Here is a 22,644-nt window from a genome sequence, read left to right on the forward strand (position 1 = left end):
CCTACAAAAGACTCTTGACAATAGATTAGCTAAGATGCAGAGGGATGATTTTAACAAACGTTTGCCTCTTTTGTAAAGAGGACAAAGAGAATATTGACCATGCGTTCCTTCGATGTCCCTTTACTGCCATTTTTGGGCTTGGCTCTTGGTATTACTGGCTGGAATGAGCTGTGGCTCCAGAATGCATCCTCCCTAATGCATCAGATGTGGAAACCCTCTTTCTCCTTCGTTGGCCTGCATCTTTGGAGAATTATAGTTGCTAAATTATTGTGGAACTTATGGAAAGGATGTAACTTCGGGACCTTTGAAGGCATTTTCAGAAATGTTGACTCTCTTAAGACGGTTATCTAGCGCACAGCCGTCTTTTGGGCATACGTTGTACTACTGTGTCCAATTGTTCTCTCTTTGCCCATTTTCGTGGTATAATTAAGTTTAAGAAGTCTCACTTGTAACCTCGTTGTGTCTGGGTCAAACCTCTGGTCGGCTGGTTTAAGATCAACTTTGGTGGTAGCGTACGAGGTTCCTGCTCAGGGGGAAGGGCTTTACTGCGAGACCATCAAGGAGTGACTTGCTGGTTTCTTTCGGAGACTTTCCATTCTTGTGAGGTCAATGAAGCAGAGCTTTTTGCTCTTAAGATGGGGGTGCTTCGTCTTGACCTTTCACTATCCAAGATCATCATCGAAGAAGATTGAACTAATGTTATTAGCTGGTGTCATCATCGTGCTCTTGTGCCTTGGAGGCTTAGAGTGGCGCTATGGATGAGATGTTGTGGGCTTTGAGAGACCGGAAAACTTCTTTCTGTTTGATTTGCAAACATGCAAACTCAGAGGCCGACTGTTCAGCAGGCATGGTCACTTATGAGGGACCTTTTATGGTTCCCTTACTTTTTTTTGTTTTTTTCGGTTTCTTTCTTTTTTTCCTTTTTCCTTTTCTTCTTTGTTGTTGCTTCTTTCATTATCTTAATGCATATCACCTTTTTTTGAAAAAAAAAAAAAACAAGTGACTAAAAGTAGGGAATATAAGATTGATCAAAGAAGAAGTAGGAGAGGGAGTAAAGTGAAGAAAAGGACAAAAAAAAAAAAAAAAAAAAAAAAAAAGAAAAAAAGAGGTGGAGGCTCCCCAACCTTACAACATACCCTTAAAAGAAAGTATATAAAAAACCAAAACTGAGCTCGCTAAATCTGCTGAAGGGCCAAAGCCCCCATCTTAAGCGTTAAAGTAAGTTGCCAAATATAGGGGTATTATCAAGCCCCCAAGACCTGAGAAATGATCACAATAGGATGCCAAAACCCATTTGCTAGTTCACTTTATAGTGCTCTTTTGATAAATGGGCAGAGTGGCATGATGGGCACCAACCTCATGGTCAAGTCCATGCTACCGTGGGTCTACGACACAGCCAAAGGGAGGCCAATGCAAGCCGGGCCCCAAACATGGTCCGAAATCTGATTCTAGGGCCCATTTTAATTTAGGCGAGCAAAATGCTCATTGTCATATAAATGTCTTTAAGAAAAGTTATGGACAAAGTTGTCATTTGTTTCTCTTAAATTCGTTGAAGCGGCCTGTATTTTTCCATTATTCACAGCAACAGAGAGTCTCTCTTAAACGATAGCAAAGCTTCGTGTGAAGTTTTTGAAAGAGGTCGAAGGCAAATGGTTCTGTTTCTCCTAATAAACCCTAAGTTTTTCAGTTCTCAGTGCTCATATTGACCAGGTAAATTACTATTTTTTCTAGGGTTTTGGTGACTGCATTCGTTTATGATTCTTCTGAGAATTTATTGTTTTTAGAGCTCCTTTTTTCAACCCTAGAATCGCAAAAATAAGAAACATAAATATGATTATTTTTTAACTCAACGTGTCTCCAATGCTCACACTAGACGTGGATTGGTACCGTGTAATTGATATTTGGGTTTCAAGTCATCGGGACATATATTACTTAGAATTATTATCATTTATTTGTTTGTTTGATTATTTTGAAACTAGCTGGAAAATGTCAAACCATGGCACTCCATTTTTTCTAGTTTTCAGTATTGTTGTCTCTATTGTTGCTGTTGATCAAAGCATTTGGTTTGAATTCAGAGTTCAGTAGGATTTTTTTTTTCTTTTTAGTGAGTCTTATATTAGTTTTAAATTATTTTTGGCACTAAGTCGTGATCTGTGTGAGGGTGGCCAATATTTGTTGGGGTACTTTTTATTATTATTTATTTTTATTTTCAAGATTTAACACTATGCCCTAAATTTCTATTGCGGAAGGGTTTTAGAGCTCTCATGTTGTTTTCTTTTTATCAGAGGAGATGGATTCGATGTCCATTATTTTGTTGAGAGGAGGTTTCCAAACAACAGTTGGTTAAGGGTTTATTGATTAGGAAGTTGACACTAGTCCGGAAGAAATATTTGGTCTTTTATTGTTTTTGGTGTGAATTTAAACTAATGATGCGAGTTCATGTCCTTTTTTTTTTGGTAGGAAAGAATCTTATAATGCAAATAAATATATCCTAAGTGAATGAAAAAGTAAGGGATTTTGACTAGCAACAAAAATGTGTCACATGAGCAAGATTATTGTTTATTTCCGATTCCTTTTCATAATTATCGGGCGAACAAAAGTTATTTTAGAAGTAAGAATATTCTTCAACTTGGGTAGCTTTTTAAGGTCCTATATGCCACCCTTTGTATTTTAGGATGCTCTTGTGAAAGCGCAAAAGTAGGTATGTAACGCAGGTGATATTGAATTTTGACATTGAGACTCTTGGAAGTTTTCTCATATGAAGTCTATCACTATAAGTCGATTTATAGGAAGAAGTATTACTAGGATGTAAAATTTTCGTATCATGCTATAATGTCATTCGGATATTTGAGGATGTTAATGTTGGTATAGTTTTATAGTGTTGCAATGTAATTTTTGTCATGTGCCGATTTTGTTTTCAATTTTCACAATTGCTAGCGCATAATTTTATGGTTAGTAGCTTTATTATAGCAAATAAAGTGATTCTTAAGCTGTTTCTTGTCTCCTTGCTTTTTTTTTTTCTTTTCCAATAACGGCTTGATGAACATGTTTTACTGCTTTCAAAATATTTTGTATTTATCTAATTGGTTTTTACATATTTTGAAACTTACTAGAATAGCTTGTGCTTTAACACCTCGCCTCTTTTATCTGACACAACCTTACTAGCAACACTAGTCCATTTATATACCTTACTGGTTCAATGTTTTCAACCATATATTTCTGTTATACCTTTTTGGACTCCCGCCAAATGTGGTTTGTTTTGTTACTTGTGAATGTGTGTTATTATGCTGATGGATATTCTAATGGCTCTTGATTACTCACTAATAGTTTTGTTCCATGATTGCAAAAAAGATGAATAGTGGTTCATTCGCGAAAAGACGAACATCAATACATTATATTCTTTTGAGTATCGATACAGACTGTTTCTCGTTCTGGAGTGCTATGCTTCTTGTTACTCGGTATTGTTTTTTCTTTAATACAAATAAATGTAAGCTAATCTTTTAGATAACTTTTTTTACACACAATGACAAATGGTCCTGTAGAGGAACTTAAATATCCACCCCCACAGTAACTCTCTAGTTTTCTTGAAACAATTATTTTGACTATCTTGAACTCACCTTAAAATCAAATGTGCCCAGCTATTTATCTCATGATTTCATTCAACCAACACAATTACATAGAATTTATATGTGCCTGCCAGATAAAAATGTCTTCTCAGGCCTGGTTATCACCAGAGGTGCAGCCTTCGGCACCTGGAGTTCCCCCCCAACCTTTAACACCAGGTCAAACAACAACTGGTGGGCCCCCTGGTCCTTCCCCTCCAATTCCGAGGCCCCAAAATGATCAACCTCAAGAATCGGTGAGAGCAAAATTCGTAGCCTCTCCAGGCTACATTCTTCCTGCTCCTTCCTTCTCATATGGTGTAGTATCCCAGAACAATAATGCGCCAAGGGCGTCTTTGCCTCCTCAATCTACTCCTGTAAGCAACCAATCTCATTTTGGTGCTACAATTCTTCCATTACAATCTAGATTAAATTTATTTTTGTGAAAATACGCTGTAATATTTTTTTTTGAGCTCTAAAAGTTATATATTCATGCGTAGTCCAATTGGATCGTCACTTTCTTATGAAACGATGTACAATGATGGAGGGAGAGGGTGGGACCCACCACTGGGGCCATGTCGTGTTCTGGGGGGTGCTACTCTGTTTATCATTGTATATCATTGCATTCAACGATGGTAACTCCCATGGACATGAATTATAAAGTAACCACATGAATATATTGGATTATGGTACACTTTTCTATTACTTTTCGTCACAATATTCGTATTGGGGTGAATGAGCAAAGAATGCTATGCAGCTCTCTGCAGTTTCTGTTCAACCTCCAGTTCCAGGTCATTCTGCAACATCTGGAGCTTCTTTTTCATACAGTGTGGCTTCTCATGCAACCACTACATCAGTAAGTTATCAGATGCTAAATCTTTTTTTAAAAAGAAAAAAAAATCGTCGCACATTGCAACTTAAATGTTTGATCTACAAAGTGCTTTTTTTTTCTTGTTGGTTTTATTATCTACTTATTTTTTTATTAATTTCTTTGTCTTAGTGTTACATAGTGGAAACTTTACTTTTGTTTTTCGGTTTCTTTAGTGTTACTATGTCTTCAGCATAGTTTCAACTTTGAGTCTTATTAATTTCTTTTTCTTAGTGTTACATAGTGGAAACTTTACTTTTGTTTTTCGGTTTCTTTAGGGTTACTATGTCTTCAGCATAGTTTCAACTTTGAGTCCAGCTCATTGTGACTTAAAGGTTTGCTCTACGTGGCGGATATTTGTCGGTATAGATTGAAGTCCATATATTGTTTCAGGCTACTGCTTCCAATCCCATGCAAGGAGGAAAGCCAGCTGGCCCAACTTCTGCTGCATCATTACAACCTCCAGTTCCTGGGCAGTCTTCTGTTTCTGTCCACCCAAATTCATGGGATCCTGAAAGGCCTGTCCAAAATGCTCTGGCCCAAGCTCGGCCACCTTTTCTGGTTCGAAAAGGACCACCATCAACATCTGGTTTTTCATTTAGTGGAAACTCCCAGTCGGTTTCCTCAGAAGACTCTCAGAAACATCAAGCTTCTAACTCTGTATGCTTCTCTCTTATGAATTCTTTCGTTCCCTGTCTTATCTCTTTCATTATTTTCTTTTGTTCCCCACCCCACACAAACCCACCACCTCTCTCTCTCTCTTCCCCCCTTCTTTCTGTCTCTATCTCTCTCCTCGGCCCTTCTTCTTCTCCCCTTTCTACCTCATTGTACATATTTCAATTTATCTGTCTTATTGAGTAGAAATTGATGTATACTGCATTCTATTATATAAATTGAATGCTTGTAAAGGCATAATTTATTTTCTTAATCATGTAATTGCCTCAGTTAGTGTTTCGTGGGTTTTTTTTTTATTATTAATATTATTTTATTTCTCTCAGGATGCTTCTGCAGCAGTTGCACAAGAAGCTAAAACTTCCCAACCATCATCATCTACCGCCCAAACCACACCATTGCCTGCTCCCTCTTCTACAACTTCTCGTCCAGTCTCTTCTTCCCCTAATACATATGCAACACCTTTTTATATGCCAAAGGCACCTCCTTTTCCTGGGCCTCCTAGATTACCAGTGACTCCTGGAACCCCTGGTCCCCCAGGCATAGCATTGTCTGCCCCTCAATTATCATCTTCTGTAAATATTCGCCCGTCAGTAATAGATACCAATTCTGCAATTATGAGACCCAATATAGCATCTTCTGCTCCTGGTACATCTAATGCAGCTTCAGTTCCTATCACACAAACTGCTCAACCTCCTATTTATTCCCCATATCCAACTTTACCTGGGGTGGTGCCTCCCCCTCAGGCTATGTGGATGCACCCTTCTCAAATGGGGGGATTGCAACGTCCACCTTTCTTGCCATATCCTGGGACCTTTCCTGGTCCCTTTCCTATGCCACTTCGTCCCATCACTGTTCCTCCTGTTGCTATGCCGGATTCATCTCAACCTCCTGGGGTTTCCCCTATAGGACCTCCTGGAGGGATACCTTTGGCAGATCATGGAGCTGGGATTCAAGTAACCATTTCGGAAGAACAATCACCTCCTCCTGGCATTGGTACTTTGCAAATATCCTCAATATATTGTGGTTATTTCTGTATGTTTGAAATATGTATACATGCACATATACACAAGGCTTACATACGACACATGCACAATATATCCACTGGTATATATAGATATATATATATATATATATATATATATATATATATATATTCATACACAAAAGTTACTACATTTTACATGGACGCACACATGCGATGTGATTTTTCATATAGTGATTGGAGTTTTGCCAACCAGATAAGGAGAAAGACACAATTGACTATACAAACAAGGATGATAACGCTGTTAGTAATGAAGATACAGACCAATGGACAGCACACAAGACAGACACTGGCGCTGTGTACTACTACAATGCGCTTACCGGGGAGTCCACTTATGAGAAGCCTCCTGGTTTTAAAGGGGAGGTAGGTTGAAATCTTGCTTCGAAGATGACTAACCTGGTAGTAATTCTAATGTTAAAATGTTGTTTGGTAACAGGTCTTGGTTTTCTTTCTTTTGCAGCCAGACAAAGTGATCCTTCAGCGTACTCCAGTTTCATGGTATGTGTAATTGGTAGTGAGTCGAGCTTCTTTGTGCTTGGTATGTATTCTTGGTATTGAATAGAGCTTCTTTCTTCTTAGTTTCCGGTATTCCCTTGGGTATGTATGGTTCATTTTTAAAAATTGATCCTATAGAAACTTTTTACTCCTTCACTAAACTGTATTTGTGGATGATTGCGTAATTTTTTTTTCTCATTGATCACTCTTTGTATTCTCCCAGCATGATTTAAGAAGATTTTTCAGAAATGATGGGATTCTTCCTTTCCATTCATTTTCATTGATTTTCTCGTTGACTTGTAAAAGTGTCCAGATGCATGCTTGCTTGTTCGTTAATTGTGATACATTTGATTAACTCCTTGACTTGCAAATGTTGCTGAAACATGCTCCAATAAGGGCTTGGTATAATTTGTGTTTTAATTTTTTCTGTACATCGAAGAGAGCAGATTAATGATCTAGCTTATTTTGTTACATTATGCTTGAGCACTTTTTATCTTGTTATCACATGCATCTTACTTTACTAACGTTTTAGGTCTTTATTATATGTAATTTACATTAGTTTGTCTTGGTTGGTCAGGGAGAAGTTGGTGGGTACAGATTGGGCACTAGTTGCAACAAATGATGGCAAAAAGTACTACTATAACACTAAGAGCAAGGTACATTGTTTTCTAATCATTTTGGTATGTTACATCATCTATATGTAGATGCTTGAATATTGTGTATGTACATGCAAGCAACCGTACAGAGTGCATTGTCTCTACCCTCCACTAGTTATATGTGCATGTTTGCAAACATGTGCATTTGCTTGTATCTCATGCACACAAATTCTATCTCCGGCACACATAAATTCATGAATGCATGCGTACATAAACCTAAATATGTGCATTTGTATGGCACCAATATGCATGTATACATGTGGATATGTGATATTTTTGTTTCATGTTAGTGTGATTGCCGATTCCAAATAGTTGTGATAGGGCTTGGATGATGATGATGATGATTGATGTGATTGCCATTTTAGGGCTTCGATACTTCTGTGTTTCCTCAAATTTGTTTTGTTGTTGTTCTATCCATTGTTTTTCTTATTCTGGAGATGTTGAATTATAGACACAGGCACATTAATAGGTCTGCATTTGGAGAAGATATGAAATTATGTGGATGACACATACTTAGGATGACAGTTTCCCATGGTGCAACTCAAAGGATATGAAATGACATTGCATTGGGAGAACTGTATTAGGCAAAGCATCCAAGTATTCCATGAGTGTCAGGTGCTGAAGGGTGGTTATCGGTATTGAATATCATCATATATTGTTTACTGGAAAGTCATGGCTATTAGACAAGTCCATAAAATAAGTTGCTACTGAGAACCATCTCCTTTATGTTCTTTAGTTGTGGACAATTTCCAGCTACGATTTGTGTTATCGCCATCGACACTATTCTAGCAATGCCTGTGTTGTAGACCTATAAGTTGTATTCTAAAACCCTTCTAATTACAAGCTATCCAAGTTTTTGTCGTGCAACTTACATTAAGATTCAAATGTTAGGACTTTCTGTCTCTTTTTTGTCTATATTTATGGCTTCATCAGACTATCCAGTATCACTTCAGTCCATACCCGTTATGTGGTGGTCATGTTGCTGTGATTCAGATTAGTAGCTGGCAAGTTCCTCCAGAAGTTGCTGAGCTGCGAAAGAAGCAGGAGGCTGATGCTGCTTTAAAAGCAAATGCTCCTGTACAAAATGCCGGTATATCATCAGATAAGGGTTCTGTTTCTTCCAGCTTGAGTGCTCCTGCAATTAATACAGGTGGTCGCGAAGCCATGACATTTAAATCTGCAACTGCACCTGTTTCTTCTTCTGCTCTGGATTTAATAAAAAAGAAGCTGCAGGATTCAGGCATGCCTGTCACCTCATCAGCTCTTCCATCTTCTACACCAGTCCCTACTACATCAGATGCAAATGGTCAAAGAGTGGTTGATACCACAGTGAAAGGTCAGCAGAGTGAGAACAGCAAAGACAAGTTAAAAGTTGCTCAAGAGGTAGGACATGTCTCAGATTCGTCATCAGATTCAGAAGATGTGGACAGTGGACCAACAAAGGAAGAGTGTGTTATCCAGTTCAAGGTACATTGGCTTTTTCCTTTTACTCTAGCCATGCTGGAATATATTGGTTGTCTACTTAATATTAAGCATTTATTGCTTATTCGTTTGTTTTTAGGAATGTTAACTTGGGACCTCGTGGGAATGAAACTCTAGACATCAAGTTGTGGCACCTGCCACCCTGACCCACCTTTGCTTAACGCCCTAATGCTGGAAAATGTAGTTTATTAGTAAATTCTCCTTTCTGTTGAAAAGATGGGATTTGGGAGGGCTGTAGATCAGGGACTAGGATAATGGTGCCATATTTGCTATCTTTGCCTTGAATGGCTATGCACCCTCCCTTCACACTAATTTTAGAAATAGTGAGATAATTAAGAAATTAAAAGTTTGTCTTATGTTTCAATTTTTTTACTTCCTGTCTTTGCTTTGGCATTTGTATATGCCTCAAGTTTGAAAATTTCTGGTACTTATGCTTGTGATTTTTATCAATACTCTAGGAGATGCTCAAAGAAAAAGGAATCGCACCATTCTCGAAGTGGGAAAAGGAATTGCCAAAGATATTGTTTGATCCCCGCTTTAAGGTTAGCTGCATATATAGATTCTAATTTTCTTTGTATGGGAATTCTGGGTCTTTTGAACTTCTTGAAGCAGGTTTGTTTGGATTGTGTTTTAGATCTATTTGTGATATTAGTGATTATTGCAGCTCATTCTCATGTTGTCCCCCACCATATAGATCCATAAAACTGGTTATTATCGATGATTTTCTCTGGTCTGTGCAATGTAGTAACAACTTCATTGTGTCATATAATTAGTTTTGATTATGGATGGTAGCTATGGTTTTTGCGTTTTCCGAACTGCATATACAAACTATAGTGTTTTCCATTTATGCATAAAAGAAACACATATTTCAGAGGTACCTTTGGTTGCACATTCATTTTTGTAATTGCAACTTTTCTTCTCTGGAACATTTGTATGTTTATATGGTTTGTGTATCTTATGGTCTCTTTGAAATGAAAAGTGTCTCAATTTGTTAAAATGCTGTAAATCCATCTCTTAAGCTGAGATTTAAATCATATTATTTACTTTGTGGCCGTTGTTGGTGGAAATTGATCTAATCCTTTCAATATTAACTCTAGCTCTGTTTGCTTTTGTTTTACAATTTTCTCATACAAAAAGAACTTGACCTTTAGCAGTTGCACCGTTTGAATGTTTCTTTGGAGTGTGTTAAAGAGCAAAAAAAAAAAATTGTCCCCCGGAATAGTGGCCTTCCCCTTTACCTTCATCGTAGTAACGTGGGGGGCCTTGATGATCTTCTAAAAGTTCGTACTGAACCTCCTCCTATGGATGCCATTAATTGAATCTCCTTTGCAGTCTTTAATCTTTCTGAACATCTATGTATAGGCTTCTCTCATTCATTTGCTGTCCTGATGAATCTCTGGAATCTCTCAAGTTTAAGATAATGCTAGTAGGGTTGGTCCTCCTTGAAGATAATGTGTGTGTCCAGCAGACTTCACTGTCAGTCAATATTTTGGAGACCAGAATGGGCTGGCCATTTTGGTTAGATTTGATCGAAGACAGCTCATGTTCTGTTCTGGTCACCTCTTGATGTCAAAAGATAAAAAAATAAAAATAATAAAAATGCGTTGAACATGTAAGACTCAGTTTGATTTGAATTGGCTGAACTGGTCCGGGGATCCGTTTTTCTTTAGACAAGATTATACCAAATGAGCCATGTTGGTAGTTTGGTGGTGATCTGCTTTTGCAATACATACGTGGATTGCAGGCTTGAATCTTACACATACGCTAGCATGATAAAAATAAAAAAAAGGCATTCTCAAGAAATAAAAAGAAAAGGGAAAAAAAAGTAAAGTGGGGCGCCTTCTTGCTTTTTAGCTTTTGCAAGTTTACATTCCTTAGAGGGTTTGAGTTTCCCCATCTTCCAATTGCTTCTCTGTACTTTCAAGCATAATGGAATTGACCTCCACTCAACTAACTCTTTCCTGAAACAGGACGACGGAAAACCCATCCGAGAGTTCCTCGTTTTTCTTTTTCAATTTTTCTTTCTTTTGTCATTTTTCTTTATTCTCTGTCATAGCCTCTTTTAATAGTGACAAAATTGAATATTTCCACAACATGGTATTCTCTTGTGAGAAAGACCACGAATCCCCACTATGAAGAACTTAAAATTAGATCTTCCTGACACTTTGTCACCTGGAATCCAGTCATTTTGATTTCTCTTTCTGAGGAGTTAGATTCTTTTGTAAAGGTATGATATTAAGTGGAGTGAATAAGTGCCTTTAGGCTTAGGTTGCCTCTATCTTTCCTTTGCAAAATTTCTCTTGTAGCACCTTATCAGTATAATTGGGATGTTTTTTTATATATCATGAAACAAAATTTCCCTAGTATTCTTTTTTTCTTCGCTCCATTAAGGCCTAGGATATGGTGTACATGGATTGGATTTATTAACATAACCATTATATTTTTTTGGCATCAATATGTGTGCTCTCCATGTCTTTAGAGCAAGTTTTGCATTATTCAAGGAGTTTTTCGAGCTTATATTTAGCTCTATCATTTATGGAGAATTTCTCACCTTAGTAACTGTATGAATTCATTCACTCAGCAACTTTCTTCATCATCCACTGAGCAACTTTCTTCATCATCAACTTCGGTTATTGTGTGTTTTCTCTAGTTTCCTTCTGGACGGTTAGTTTTTATTATGACCTTAAATTTGTATGGGAAAATGTCTCATACTTGATTTTGTTATCTATTGTTAACAAAATGCCAATGTTCTGCAGGCAATCCCTGGTTACACTGAGCGTAGGTCATTGTTTGAACATTTTGTCCGTACTCGAGCAGAAGAAGAGCGTAAAGAAAAACGTGCTGCTCAGAAAGCTGCTATTGAGGGATTCAAACAATTGCTAGAGGGTGCTTCAGAGGTTTTACTGTGAACTTGTATTCTCTCCCCAACTTCTTGACTTTCAATTGTTCTCTATGGAATTATGCATTGGGAATCCAGAGTTTTAAATGTTTGATATACTTGAGCTCATATTGATTGCTAGTTTGCACCTGGCAGGATATTAATCACAAGACTGACTATGAAACTTTCAAGAAGAAATGGGGCTATGATCCACGATTTGTTGCCTTGGATCGTAAGGAGAGAGAAATGTTGTTGAACGAACGGTACAACTGTTTGCAAAATATTGTGTGATGCTAAACATTCAAAGCTATCTTGGTTGTATCATGATCCAGAGAAGGATAATATTTCTGGATTTGCTTGCAGGGTTCTCCCTTTGAGGAAAGCTGTTGAAGAAAAAACACAAGCTATACGTGCTGCTGCTGTTGCTAGCTTTAAGTCCATGCTCCACGAGAAAGTAGATATTAATATTGGTAGCCGGTGGTCCAAGGTAAGTGCATGAATAGTCCCTTTGGCTGGAACTACCACATGCCAAAAGTCCTAACCTATTTAAGATGGTGTCGTATTTTTATCAGCTTTATATTGAAGATGGTGGCGTATTTTTATCAGCTTTTGTATTAAGCCTTCCGTTTACTGTTGAATGATGCCTACTTCTGTTAGCCTATTCTTGTACAGATTTCTGAATTCCTGTGTCGTGCATTGCTCTATTGTGCTTTTAATATATTTAAAACTGTCATGTTCAATATTTGGATGAAAAGTTTCATGTTGGAATGCAAGCTTCCTTATGCAGTTGGTTCTAACTATATCCTATGAAATGTGGCTTATCCCCGATATCTTCTATGGTGCTTCTTATCATTTTGTTTTATAGTTCTGTATAGAGCTCGAAGAGTTTGCTTGAGTGGCCTCAGTCACCAAGTTTCCAAGTCTAGAACATTTCATATTTTGGGAACTGTCAAGCTTGGCATTTATCTCAACTGATTCTAGAAGCTTTAGTCCTGGAGTCTAACCAAGTTGTAGGAAGTTAGAGCAGGTTTTGATATCATTGGACTTGGGGACTTTCTGGAACTCAAAAAAACTATTGCAAATTGCAGCTCCGTTAATTACCAAAAGAATTTTCTAGCAGTTCTAGGGCGTTCTATGGTCTGGGGAGAAACCTTCATATCAAGTAGGTTATTGCAAAAATCGCTTGGTGCATGAAGATGAAAAACCCTTCCAGAATTTTGCGATGTATTTTGGTTCTCAATCATGTTTCTCATGGAAATTTAGGGGAGATTTCCTAGAGCATTTCTGGGATTTTTGTGGGAGCTATTGACTTGTGGTTATATGTTGTTTTTATGCATTTTCACGTGCAACTTGATGCATGCCTCTTTATTTTTCTTAGTGACATGGGGCGCCAATTATAAAAGAGATGCTAGCTAAATGTCATCCTACAAGAACTAGTTTGCTCTTTCTCTAAAGACATTTCAAACACCAAATCCATAGAAAAATATTTGTTCCTCTACAAATTTCATGTGTAAAAAAGAATGTTTGATTCAACAGCAAAAGTTTGCTATTTGTTTTTTTATTTTTATTTTTTAGACTTACCATAACACGGAAAACAACACCTAAGGCTAGAGGAGTTGACACACATACTCAATAGAGTGGTTAATTCCGAACCGACTTTATGTTATGAAAGTTTGATCTAAAGAAGACGTCCTTTGGTGTAAAAACGTTTGCCGCTGCCAGCCAACACACACTGCATGCTAACCTTGCATCACTTGAAAATCAGCCTACATGCAATTGGTTGGTCAACTTATGTGCTCTTGTTGTTTGCTCATGTATATGCAAATATCCAAGTGCAATATCTCTTATGCCTGCATCTATTGATATTTTGCTTCTATTTTTTTTATCCAAAGTACTCAAATTACTCTTGCTTCACTTCTAGGTGAAGGACAGCCTACGGAATGATCCAAGGTACAAATCAGTTAAGCATGAAGACCGGGAGGTTTTATTTCTTGAGTATATATCTGAACTAAAAGCTGCAGAGCAGGAGGCTGATCGTGCTGCAAAAGCTAAAAGGGAGGAAGAGGTGTATTTTCGAATTTCTTTTCACAGTTTGTTCCCTTTGGACATTTGATGCCATCATAGTGGGTTTTTTATATTTTTTCAAACTACTAGACATTTGTAATAAGAGGAAAAGAGCATACATAGTTCTAGGTACAAAAAATTGACGACCCATAGGCTGGGAGCTTAATGCAAGGACCACTTTTAGCTCAAAAAATTCTATACATCCAAAAAATTATGGGACGGGTATATCAAAATGGTGGGAACCGATGCTCAAAAAGGTGCCAATGAGGTTCCCTATGCATCTGGTCGAGTTGCTCTTTCTGTAGCCAGGGTGTTGGTGGATGAGTTGGCCTTGCACTTGGTATGTCTTCGTGAGATGAGCATAGGCCTGCAAATGTGTGCTAGTCTCCAAGGGTAAGGTAAGGATCCAAAGGCCCCCCAGTGGTAACATATTTTGGAGTCCCCCTCAATAACCACAACCAGACTCCAGCTAGGGTTGAAATTTCTTGGACCTTGGAGTAGTGCAAGAGCCTCCGCTGTGATGGAATCTGCATGCCCTATGGACTTGGAAAAGAAATAAAGAGTGTGAGCATCCTTGTCTCTGATTATGCCCCTATTCCGGTTGGTCCTGGCTCGCCCAGGGAGCAGCCATCAAAGTTGAGTTTGGATCGGCTGGATTCAGGTGGTCTCCAAAGCGAGGCACGAGGAATGTGGGTGGGCCTTAAGAACAACATGGTTTGCCAATCCTGGCGTAAGTCTGAGTTGGAGAAGGGCCCGAAGTAGTAATTGATTTCTAGCCCAGAAGATAACCTTTGCTCTAACTTGTTCTTTCAAGGCATCGGTGTTTGCCTTCTCACAACAGGCAGTATAACGTGGTTGCCACAGAGGCCTTTCAAAGTAGGATGCCCGACTTCGACCACAAAAGAGGGTGAGGTGTGGGATCAATATGACCAGGGAGTCAAAAGTGTTAGGTAGGGGTGGCAATGGGCCGAGCAGCCCGGCCCTAAAAGAGTAGGGCCTGGGCCACAAACGGTGGCCTGAGGGCCAGAGCCGGCCCAGTTCAGTCCTGCCTGGCCTTATGGTTTTTTCTGTTAATAGGGCCAGGTCTGGGCCTAGGTTGGCCCTATGGGACAAGGGTTGGGCCAGGGTCAAGGTTCGCCCGTTGCCACCCCCTATTGTTCAGCAGCAATGGCGACGTTGTTGCGAGCAAGGGGGAAAAGGTTGGGGAATGGTCCTTCAAAGTAGTGTTGCCTATCCAAAGGTCGGACTAAAATGTGACCCTGTTACCTTGCCGAGGGCAGAAGCAGATGTTAGCTTTGAAGAGGTTGTAACTGTAGAGTAGAGATCTCCATGCTCCTGAGGATCTACTGTTGGCCCTACAGCAAGGCAGAGATCTAGAAGTATCGCAAAGGTACTTGCGGCAAAGGATCTCTAGCCACAGTTGGTTCTCTTGGGTCAGTAAGCGCCACTACCACTTACCAGGGAGAGCAAGATTGTTCCTTTTGAGGCTGTGGATTTCTAGACCACCAAGGTGTCTAGGCTGGCAGACTTTGACCCGGACTAGGTGGAACTTTTTACTACCCTCCTTTCTCAGTCAGAGGAAGTTTCTCATTCGATGCTCAAGACGAGCCATGACCCAGTATGGCATATGAAATAGTGACATCTGAAAATGGGGATGTTCGAGATGATCATCTTGATGAGCATGATTCTACCTACCGATGAAAGGAATTGACCCTGAAAATGGATCTGCTAAAGACTTTGGCAACTACTGCAAACAGGAAATGGGAGAGAGGGCCTCCTTGTCTTAGACATCTTGAGGATGGGAAGTAGACTAAGGGGGAGCCATTGATGAGGACCAAGAAGAAGGGATTCAAGATGCATCCACGAATCCAGGCCCTCCATTGATCTCTGAATCCCATTATACGGAGAGTTTTGTCTAGGATGGACCAGTTGACATGGTTGTAGGTCTTTTCCCGGTCCAGTTTGATAGCCACACCTAGGATCTTAGACAAATGTCTAGAATGAATGCATTCATGGGCGACTAAAACTCTGTCGAGGATCTGCCAGTCCTTGACGAAAGCCCCTTGGTTCAAAGAGATGATCCAATTGGGGACCTCTCTTTGGCAAGATGTGGGGACCTTAGAGAGGATCTTATAGAAATTGTTGATTAGAGTAACGGGTCTGAAGTCTTTGAGTTCTTCGGCCCCTTCTATTTTGGGGACCGAGTCGATGAAGGTGGCATTCATGGCCCTGTAGATGACGCCTTTACTATGGAATTTTTTAAGAAAGAGAGCAGGTCAGGGCAAACGGCAGTCCATAAGGTTTTGAAGACGGCGACTGGAAAGCCGTTAGGGCTAGGAGTCCACTCCTGACCGAGGGGAGGATGGTCAAGAACTTGGGCACTGACTTTATTTTGGGAGATGGTGTTGTCACGCCTTCTGCAGTTTGTGATCTTGTGGAAGAAGGAAGTATTGTGGTTGCTGAATTTGATCCATTTGACCCCGGAACGTTGGAACCAGAAGATCTTTTTCTTTCTAAGGAGGAGTTGGTAGTACCTTGGATTGAGATCTAAGGTGTCTTTCATCAGGGGTAAAGGATCTACTTTCTTCAAGGAGGTCCCAATCCCGATTCTTTCTGGGCTTGAAAGTTGCCCGGGCGATGGGGGTTCCAGTTCTTCAAGGAGATCTTGAGAAGTTGCAGTTTAAATTGGGACAAAATCTGGCCTAACCTTGGAGCTGATTTGAGTAGGATTCCCTCAAGGAAGGAATTGAGGAGAGGAAGTTTGGCTCTTCGAGCCAGGCCAGTTAGAACTTAAAGGATTTGGGCCCTGTTGACAAATCGAATGTCCAGGAGAATCAGCTAGTGGTCAGAGGTGGGTTTGGGTAGAGCCTAGACATGGGATGCAGGAAACATGACATCCTGTTTGACGCTAGTGAGATAACGGTCTAGTTTGGAGAGGGAGAGATTGAGGAATAGTTGGACCAAGTGAAGTCAGCTCCCTGAAGGGGAATGTCAATTAGATTGTTTCTCGTGATGAAGTCGGAAAAATCAAGCATGCTTTGGGTGACTCTAGGAGAAGAGTTACACTTGAAAGACCATTTGGTGACATTGAACCTGCCTCCAATGCACCATGAAGAAGGGGACCCATGGACGCTAGCGTATCTAATTCCATAAAATATGGTTCCCGAGGCTGGTGAACTTTGGACCATAAACTGCAGTAAATTTCTAGGCAAGACCATTTGAGGTTTTGGATAGAGTGATAGAGACTGAAAAGGTGGCTATATGAGAGGAGAGGGCATGGAGGGACGGATTCCAGACTACCCAGATGCCACTAGAAACCCGGTGGGCCTCCACTCCAGGGCCAGACTTGATGAATCTGGCAGAGGGAGGACATAGATTGTTTCATTTCAACTATGGCTAGAAACATAGAGTCGGTGTTTTAGGAAGAAAGCTCGAACTGCATTCCGCTTATTGAGGTCTCCTAGACCCTGAATATGTCAAGTGAGGATTTTCATGGGGAGGGAGTAGTAGGGTTGGCACGTCAAGGGGAGCACTTGAGGATCTCGTTAGCAGAGGGAGCTATGCCAACAGGAGGGGCGGAAGATGGTCTGCCTGATCATAGCAGACTACAAAGGCGAGATTAGCTAACTCCCATTTGCCTTTGGCATGTACTTTAAACCTAGTTTGAGCCTTTCAGCTGAGGAAGGCCTTGATGTCCTTCAATCCATCGTACTGAAAGCCCATGACTTTTGAGAACTTGGTGGATGTCCCCTTAGACGTCATCCATCCCTAGAACGAAGTTTGAAACCACCGAGAGCGGCTCTGCTGAGGTATTGTTAACTGGAGAGTGTGGGGTATTGTAGCATAAAGGGGGGAAGGGTTGATGTCTCCACTGGGAATATGAATGCTGTCCAACCGGGGGGGGGGGGGGCGATGGGGGGAGATTGAAGAGGTAGATGAAGCGAGGGCAGGGAAGTGAGGTGAGCGAGGGAGTGGTTGGGAGGCGGCTGATGGAAGAGGAGGCTGGGATGCCTGGATGGGAGTGTCTGCTAGGGGAGAAGGGTTGAAGACGTTGGGTTAGAAAGGGCAGAGGGGTGAGAGAACAGAGACGGCGGGGGGAGGGTACCATGGTAAGGGAGGAGTGAATGAAGGTGAAGGGTCCTGGATAGGGGATCTACCAGGGTACGGGAGCAAGCTGGGATGGGTAAGGTTGAGGGAATAAGGGAAAGGAGGGAACGAGAATGTGGAAGGAGCCAGGCGAAGAGAGTGGGGAAGGGAAGAAGGAGCCAGGAGAAGAGAGTGGGGAAGGGAAGAAGGAGCCAGGAGAAGAGAGTGGGGAAGGGAAGAAGGAGCCAGGAGAAGAGAGTGGGGAAGGGAAGAAGGAGCCAGCTGGGTCGCCAAATGGGCATGGGATGGCGAAGGACAAAGGGGAAGGTTGAGAGTTGCGGGTTTGAGAGTATAGGAGGGTGAAGGAGAAGGGGAGAAGAGGTAAAGACATGGGCAGCAGGGGTAAGATCGACAGAGGGAAAAGGGCCGAGGGACCGTGGAATGGGCATGGAATGTAGGGTAGGGGGGCAACAAGGAGGAAGCCGAAGGAGGGAGAGGGGAGGAAAGGTTGATGTGGAAGAAGATGGGGGAGGGGGGTGGAGCTGAAGGTGATAGGGGTGTGGGAACAGTAAAAAGCAGGGGGCAGGGGGCTTTGAGGAGGGAGGACTAGGGAGGGATGAATGGGGAGGGAAACGGGGGTCGGCCAACGATGGGGGTTAGAAGTGGCCAACCAAATGTGAATTAACAGAGATTGGAGCAGAAGAAAGGGTGAGGGGGGGGGGGGGGGGGAGCAATGGAGAATTTGGCCCATCAGATGGTGGGGAAGGGAGGAGAGTGAGGGAAGTCAGTGCTCTAGCGGTTGATGGCTGAGGGATCCTGTGGAGGGAGAAGCAATGAGCTGAGGCATTGATGTCCAAGGCTCCAATCTCAAGGAGCGAGATGGGGGAGGCTAAGGCCAGCTATTGTGATGGAGGATGATGGGGCCAGATGCCACTCACTAGGAGGGAGTTTTGAAATCTGAAGGGGGAATCCGCCGCAAGGGGTACTTGAGAGGCGAGCACTGCATGGCCAGAGGGGGCTGGAGGAGTGATTTGGAGTGGGGATGGGTTCGACAACCGACGGGATAGGTGAAACAACGAGGAAGCTTCGGGGGGTTAGACGGAAGGGCTGACATCAGCCCTAGAGGGAAAAAGCAAAGGGGCACGAGGGAGAGGGGCCCAAATCTTGTTTGTGGCAAGCTCCCAAATCTCGTTTCCACCGAGCCAGAGATAGGGAAGCTCCTCTGAACAGGGGTTTGCTTCATTGTAGGGCCCTTCGAGCACTACCCTCGGACGGTAAGGTAAAGAGGATGGCTCTGCTTAAGAGTACCAAGATTTGGTTTGCCCAAAAACCCGCTCCCATTTTTCTATTTCTCTGATATCGTCTCTTTGGGGTTGAAATTCTCCTACCAGTGATAACGGCAGCTTCTTCCCTACATCTGGACTGGGGTGTCCATTGAGAATGGTGACAATGGGATGAGCAGCCTACTTTGGGGGGTGCGGGGTGGGGGGGGGGTGGCGTGGGGGGGACGTGAGGGTTTGGTGGGGTGATTTGGCTGGTTTAGAGGCCAAAGGAACAGAGTTTTGGGGGTTTGAACAATGCACATAATTCTGGTAAAGAGGGAGAAGGGAAGGGCTGAAAAGGGCAAGGGGAAGGGAAGAACTGAAAAGGGCAAGGGGTAGGCCCAAAATGACGTGGTTGGAAGTAGTCCGAAAAGATATGGGGACTTATGGCCTCATTGAGGATATGGCCTTTAATAGAGCAGAATGGAGAACAAGGATTCATGTAGTCGACCTCAATTATTGGGGAAAGGGTTAAAATTATGATGACGAGGGGGAAGGGAAGGGCAAACAGAACCATCAGACGTAGCCATAGAGCGAGAGAAGGGGGAGGGGGGGGGGGGGGTTTAAGATTTTAGATTATCTAAAAGCTGGTACTCCACTTTTGTTTATGAACCATAGCTGGTACTCCACTTTTCAGCCTGGTTACAAAATATCTCAAAACAAACTATTGAATCTCAAATATCCCTGATCACAGTAAGTAGCATCTGCCTGCATGTGTAGCACTATGAAGTTTTTCAAAGTGGGTGATGTTTGTGGGAGATTTTGACTTTGGGTGTTTTATTTGGGCTGACAACAAACCCCTCTCTCTCAAGAAGAGGACATCAAATTTTACTGGCTAACAAGGCAACCATGTTAATATTTTATGAAACCATCCCTAGGATGACCTTTTTTTTTTTCAGGAGAAACTTAAGGAAAGGGAACGAGAATTGCGTAAACGGAAAGAAAGGGAAGAGCAAGAAGTGGAGAGGGTTAGACAGAAAGCTCGTAGAAAGGATGCGGTGGTCTCATATCAAGCACTACTTACAGAAAGAATAAAAGATCCCAAGGTGTGTACAGATACTATTTGCAATACCAAAATGGAAGGTGAAATTTTCAATAGAAGTTGTGAATGCCTGTTTGTTTACTTCCTGATTATTTCCAACAATTATTGCTTTGTGGTTGAACATATATTCCTCTTGCGGTTTTTTATAGTTATTTTGTGATTTATTATTGACATGCACATGTGCACACATACATATTCACACACAATGTGCAGATAGAGGCTTACATTCACTTTAGATGATTTGTGTACTTGAAGTTATGTAGTATACCATATTTGCATCTCTGCTCATACAGGCATCATGGACTGAATCCAAGCCTAAATTGGAGAAGGATCCGCTTGGGCGTGCCACAAATCCGGAACTAGAGCCAGCTGACATGGAAAAGCTATTTCGAGAGCATGTAAAAGTTCTAAATGAGGTTGGTAAAATTTACTGTTCTGCTTACAAATTAGTTAAACTTTCAACAGGATCTGTTAAAAAATATCTATATGTAGAAGTACATTGTGATCATTTATTTCAGATTAACGTGTTCATGATGTTTGTTGAGTTTGTGCTGCAATTTTTCCCAAATTTGGAATTTATTTTCTCTTTCTTTCATTATGGAGTTCAAGCAAAAACATTGTCAATATGTTTGTGTGTGTGAGCGTGCGAGTGAGAGTGAGAGTGAGAGTGAGAGTGAGAGTGAGAGTGAGAGGGAGAGGGATATTTGAATAGGTTCAGCATGATTTGCATCAGATAACTTCTTTTAGCAAACTTCTTGTAAATGCACTTTGCTTTCATTTCGTTGACATCTTGTTTTCTTAATATTTCCCTTGATACTGTTTTTTATTAGTAATACTGTCTTTTTTTTTAGAGAGAGAGAGAGGGAGAGAGTTGAATAGGTCCAGCATCTTATGTGGGATAACTTGTCTTTGGAGACTGATTGATGTCATCCCATTTTACTTTCCTTTTTGTCTCAAAATTTCCAATCCCTTCGTACTTAAATGAAGTTTCTGATATATAACATACTGTTTGCTATATTTGTAATCTGTTCATTATTTCTGAATCCCATTGCCTTTTCAATGCACTGTTCTCACAAGAAAAGTTTGTTTCTTTCAGCGATGTGCTCGTGAGTTCCGTTCCCTATTGGCTGAGGTAATTACTCCAGAGGCTGCTGCCCAAGCATCGGAAGATGGAAAAACATTGCTCAATTCATGGTCAACTGCAAAAAAGCTTCTAAGACCTGACCCAAGGTATGAGAAGATGCCAAGGAGAGAGAGGGAGTCACTTTGGCAGAGATATGCCGAAGACATGGACAGAAGACAGAGGGCAGCCTCTGAGCAAAAAGAAGAGAAAACGAATATTGATGACCCAAGCAGAAGACCAGCAGGTTCTTCAAAGAGCTCCCCATCAGTGCGAAGAAGTCATGGACGAAAATAACTTGGCTAGTTAAAAGCATTGACCAAATTTGTGTATTTTTTTCTTGCATGTATTTTCTCACTCTAGCTGGTAGTGCAGCTTGGAAGAAGGCAATTTTGTTGATTTCCTTTTCACTATTTTGTAGCTTGATATCAGGAAGGGGAGTCACTGTGAGAATATTTTATTTCTAGAATTTTCATCTTTCTTTTAGAGTAAGAAAGCTATGGTGCTATTTATGATTCAGCTTCGACCATGTGAATGGCCACAGCTTTTTACATTGACCATGCGAAATCTGCCTCTATTAGATGGCCGTCGAGGTACAAAAATGTGACAAAGGGCTTTATGCCGTGTAGTTTCATTGTTCGAGCAGAAAGAGTGAGGAGCATATTGCTGTGGTTGAGAATGCTGGAGCCAAGGCGTGTCGGAAAATTGAATTCGGTGGATCGGAAAGTTAAATGGGCAAAATCTTCCTCTTAAAAATAAATATTCGAATCGAGTGATAAAATATATTTGACAATACATTGCTTTATCTATTTGTTGCACGACGACGCCGTAGAGCTGGTGAATCGGGGTACGTCTTAATAGGGCCACATCTTAATCAGTCTCCTGTGAGTCAAAAGATCAGCAGAAAGTGTGAGCGAGTACAAAATTAGAAGGCTAATTGATTATTCTGGTTTCTATCGGCAGATTTTCTGAGTGTGAAAGGTAGATCAAGTGCAGAATTTGAAGGCTTGAATAGTGTTTTTGAACATGCATTAGGGCATAGTTTGTAGGCAAAGATGGAGGGGATTTGTTAGAATTCAAGTGGAAGTATCCATTTCCGTTGTGCACTAAGACTCCGACTCTGTTTGGCAGCTGAGTTTACAATTGACAAAGTCGAACTAGGGATCATTGATCCATCTAGTGCCTTGGGCAAATTCGAAGGTGTAAATTTGGGAAATTAGAGATGTCCCTAAAACTTGGTTCCACTGTCGATCTAATTATGTTTTCTTTGTTTCATCATCATCATCACAGTTTTTTTATTCTTTTCGGACTA

At 41.1% G+C, this 22,644-nt stretch overlaps 1 protein-coding gene across 14 annotated transcripts; it reads left to right on the forward strand.

Annotated features, from left to right (window-relative positions):
- The first annotated feature begins 1,272 nt into the window (after positions 1-1,272).
- PRP40C (pre-mRNA-processing protein 40C) lies at positions 1,273-21,828 on the forward strand. 14 transcript variants are annotated; one of them, XR_016040974.1, is made up of 19 exons: positions 1,527-1,710; positions 3,352-3,458; positions 3,701-3,979; positions 4,360-4,458; positions 4,864-5,130; positions 5,469-6,138; positions 6,384-6,550; positions 6,648-6,685; positions 7,260-7,338; positions 8,332-8,488; positions 8,572-8,805; positions 9,279-9,362; positions 11,577-11,717; positions 11,855-11,961; positions 12,062-12,185; positions 13,620-13,763; positions 20,070-20,216; positions 20,506-20,628; positions 21,309-21,828. XR_016040974.1 is itself a non-coding variant. In XM_088847008.1 (18 exons), exons 2-18 carry the CDS (start codon positions 3,707-3,709, stop codon positions 21,627-21,629), a joined length of 3,192 nt encoding a protein of 1,063 aa, XP_088703134.1. In that variant the 5' UTR covers positions 1,273-1,710; positions 3,701-3,706; the 3' UTR covers positions 21,630-21,828. The 14 variants fall into 14 exon arrangements, 6 of the variants coding, with proteins under 6 accessions (XP_088703134.1, XP_088703135.1, XP_088703131.1 ...); XR_016040972.1 differs by lacking the exon at positions 3,352-3,458 and having other exon boundaries at positions 1,273-1,710; positions 6,624-6,685; positions 11,577-11,733; XR_016040971.1 differs by lacking the exon at positions 3,352-3,458 and having other exon boundaries at positions 1,273-1,710; positions 6,624-6,685.
- Positions 21,829-22,644: the final 816 nt, after the last annotated feature.

This window comes from Amborella trichopoda, chromosome 9 (genome assembly GCF_054954075.1).
Source record: "Amborella trichopoda isolate Santa Cruz 75 chromosome 9, AtrichopodaSantaCruz75HAP2 v2.0, whole genome shotgun sequence".
NCBI lineage: Eukaryota > Viridiplantae > Streptophyta > Magnoliopsida > Amborellales > Amborellaceae > Amborella > Amborella trichopoda.

Coding starts and splice junctions, on each gene's coding strand:
- PRP40C (XM_088847005.1), top strand. CDS start 3,707: ATGTCTTCTCAGGCCTGGTTATCACCAGAGGTGCAGCCTTCGGCACCT. Junction 6,686..7,259: donor CAGCGTACTCCAGTTTCATG/GTATGTGTAATT, acceptor TTGGTTGGTCAG/GGAGAAGTTGGTGGGTACAG. Junction 12,186..13,619: donor TTGGTAGCCGGTGGTCCAAG/GTAAGTGCATGA, acceptor CTTCACTTCTAG/GTGAAGGACAGCCTACGGAA.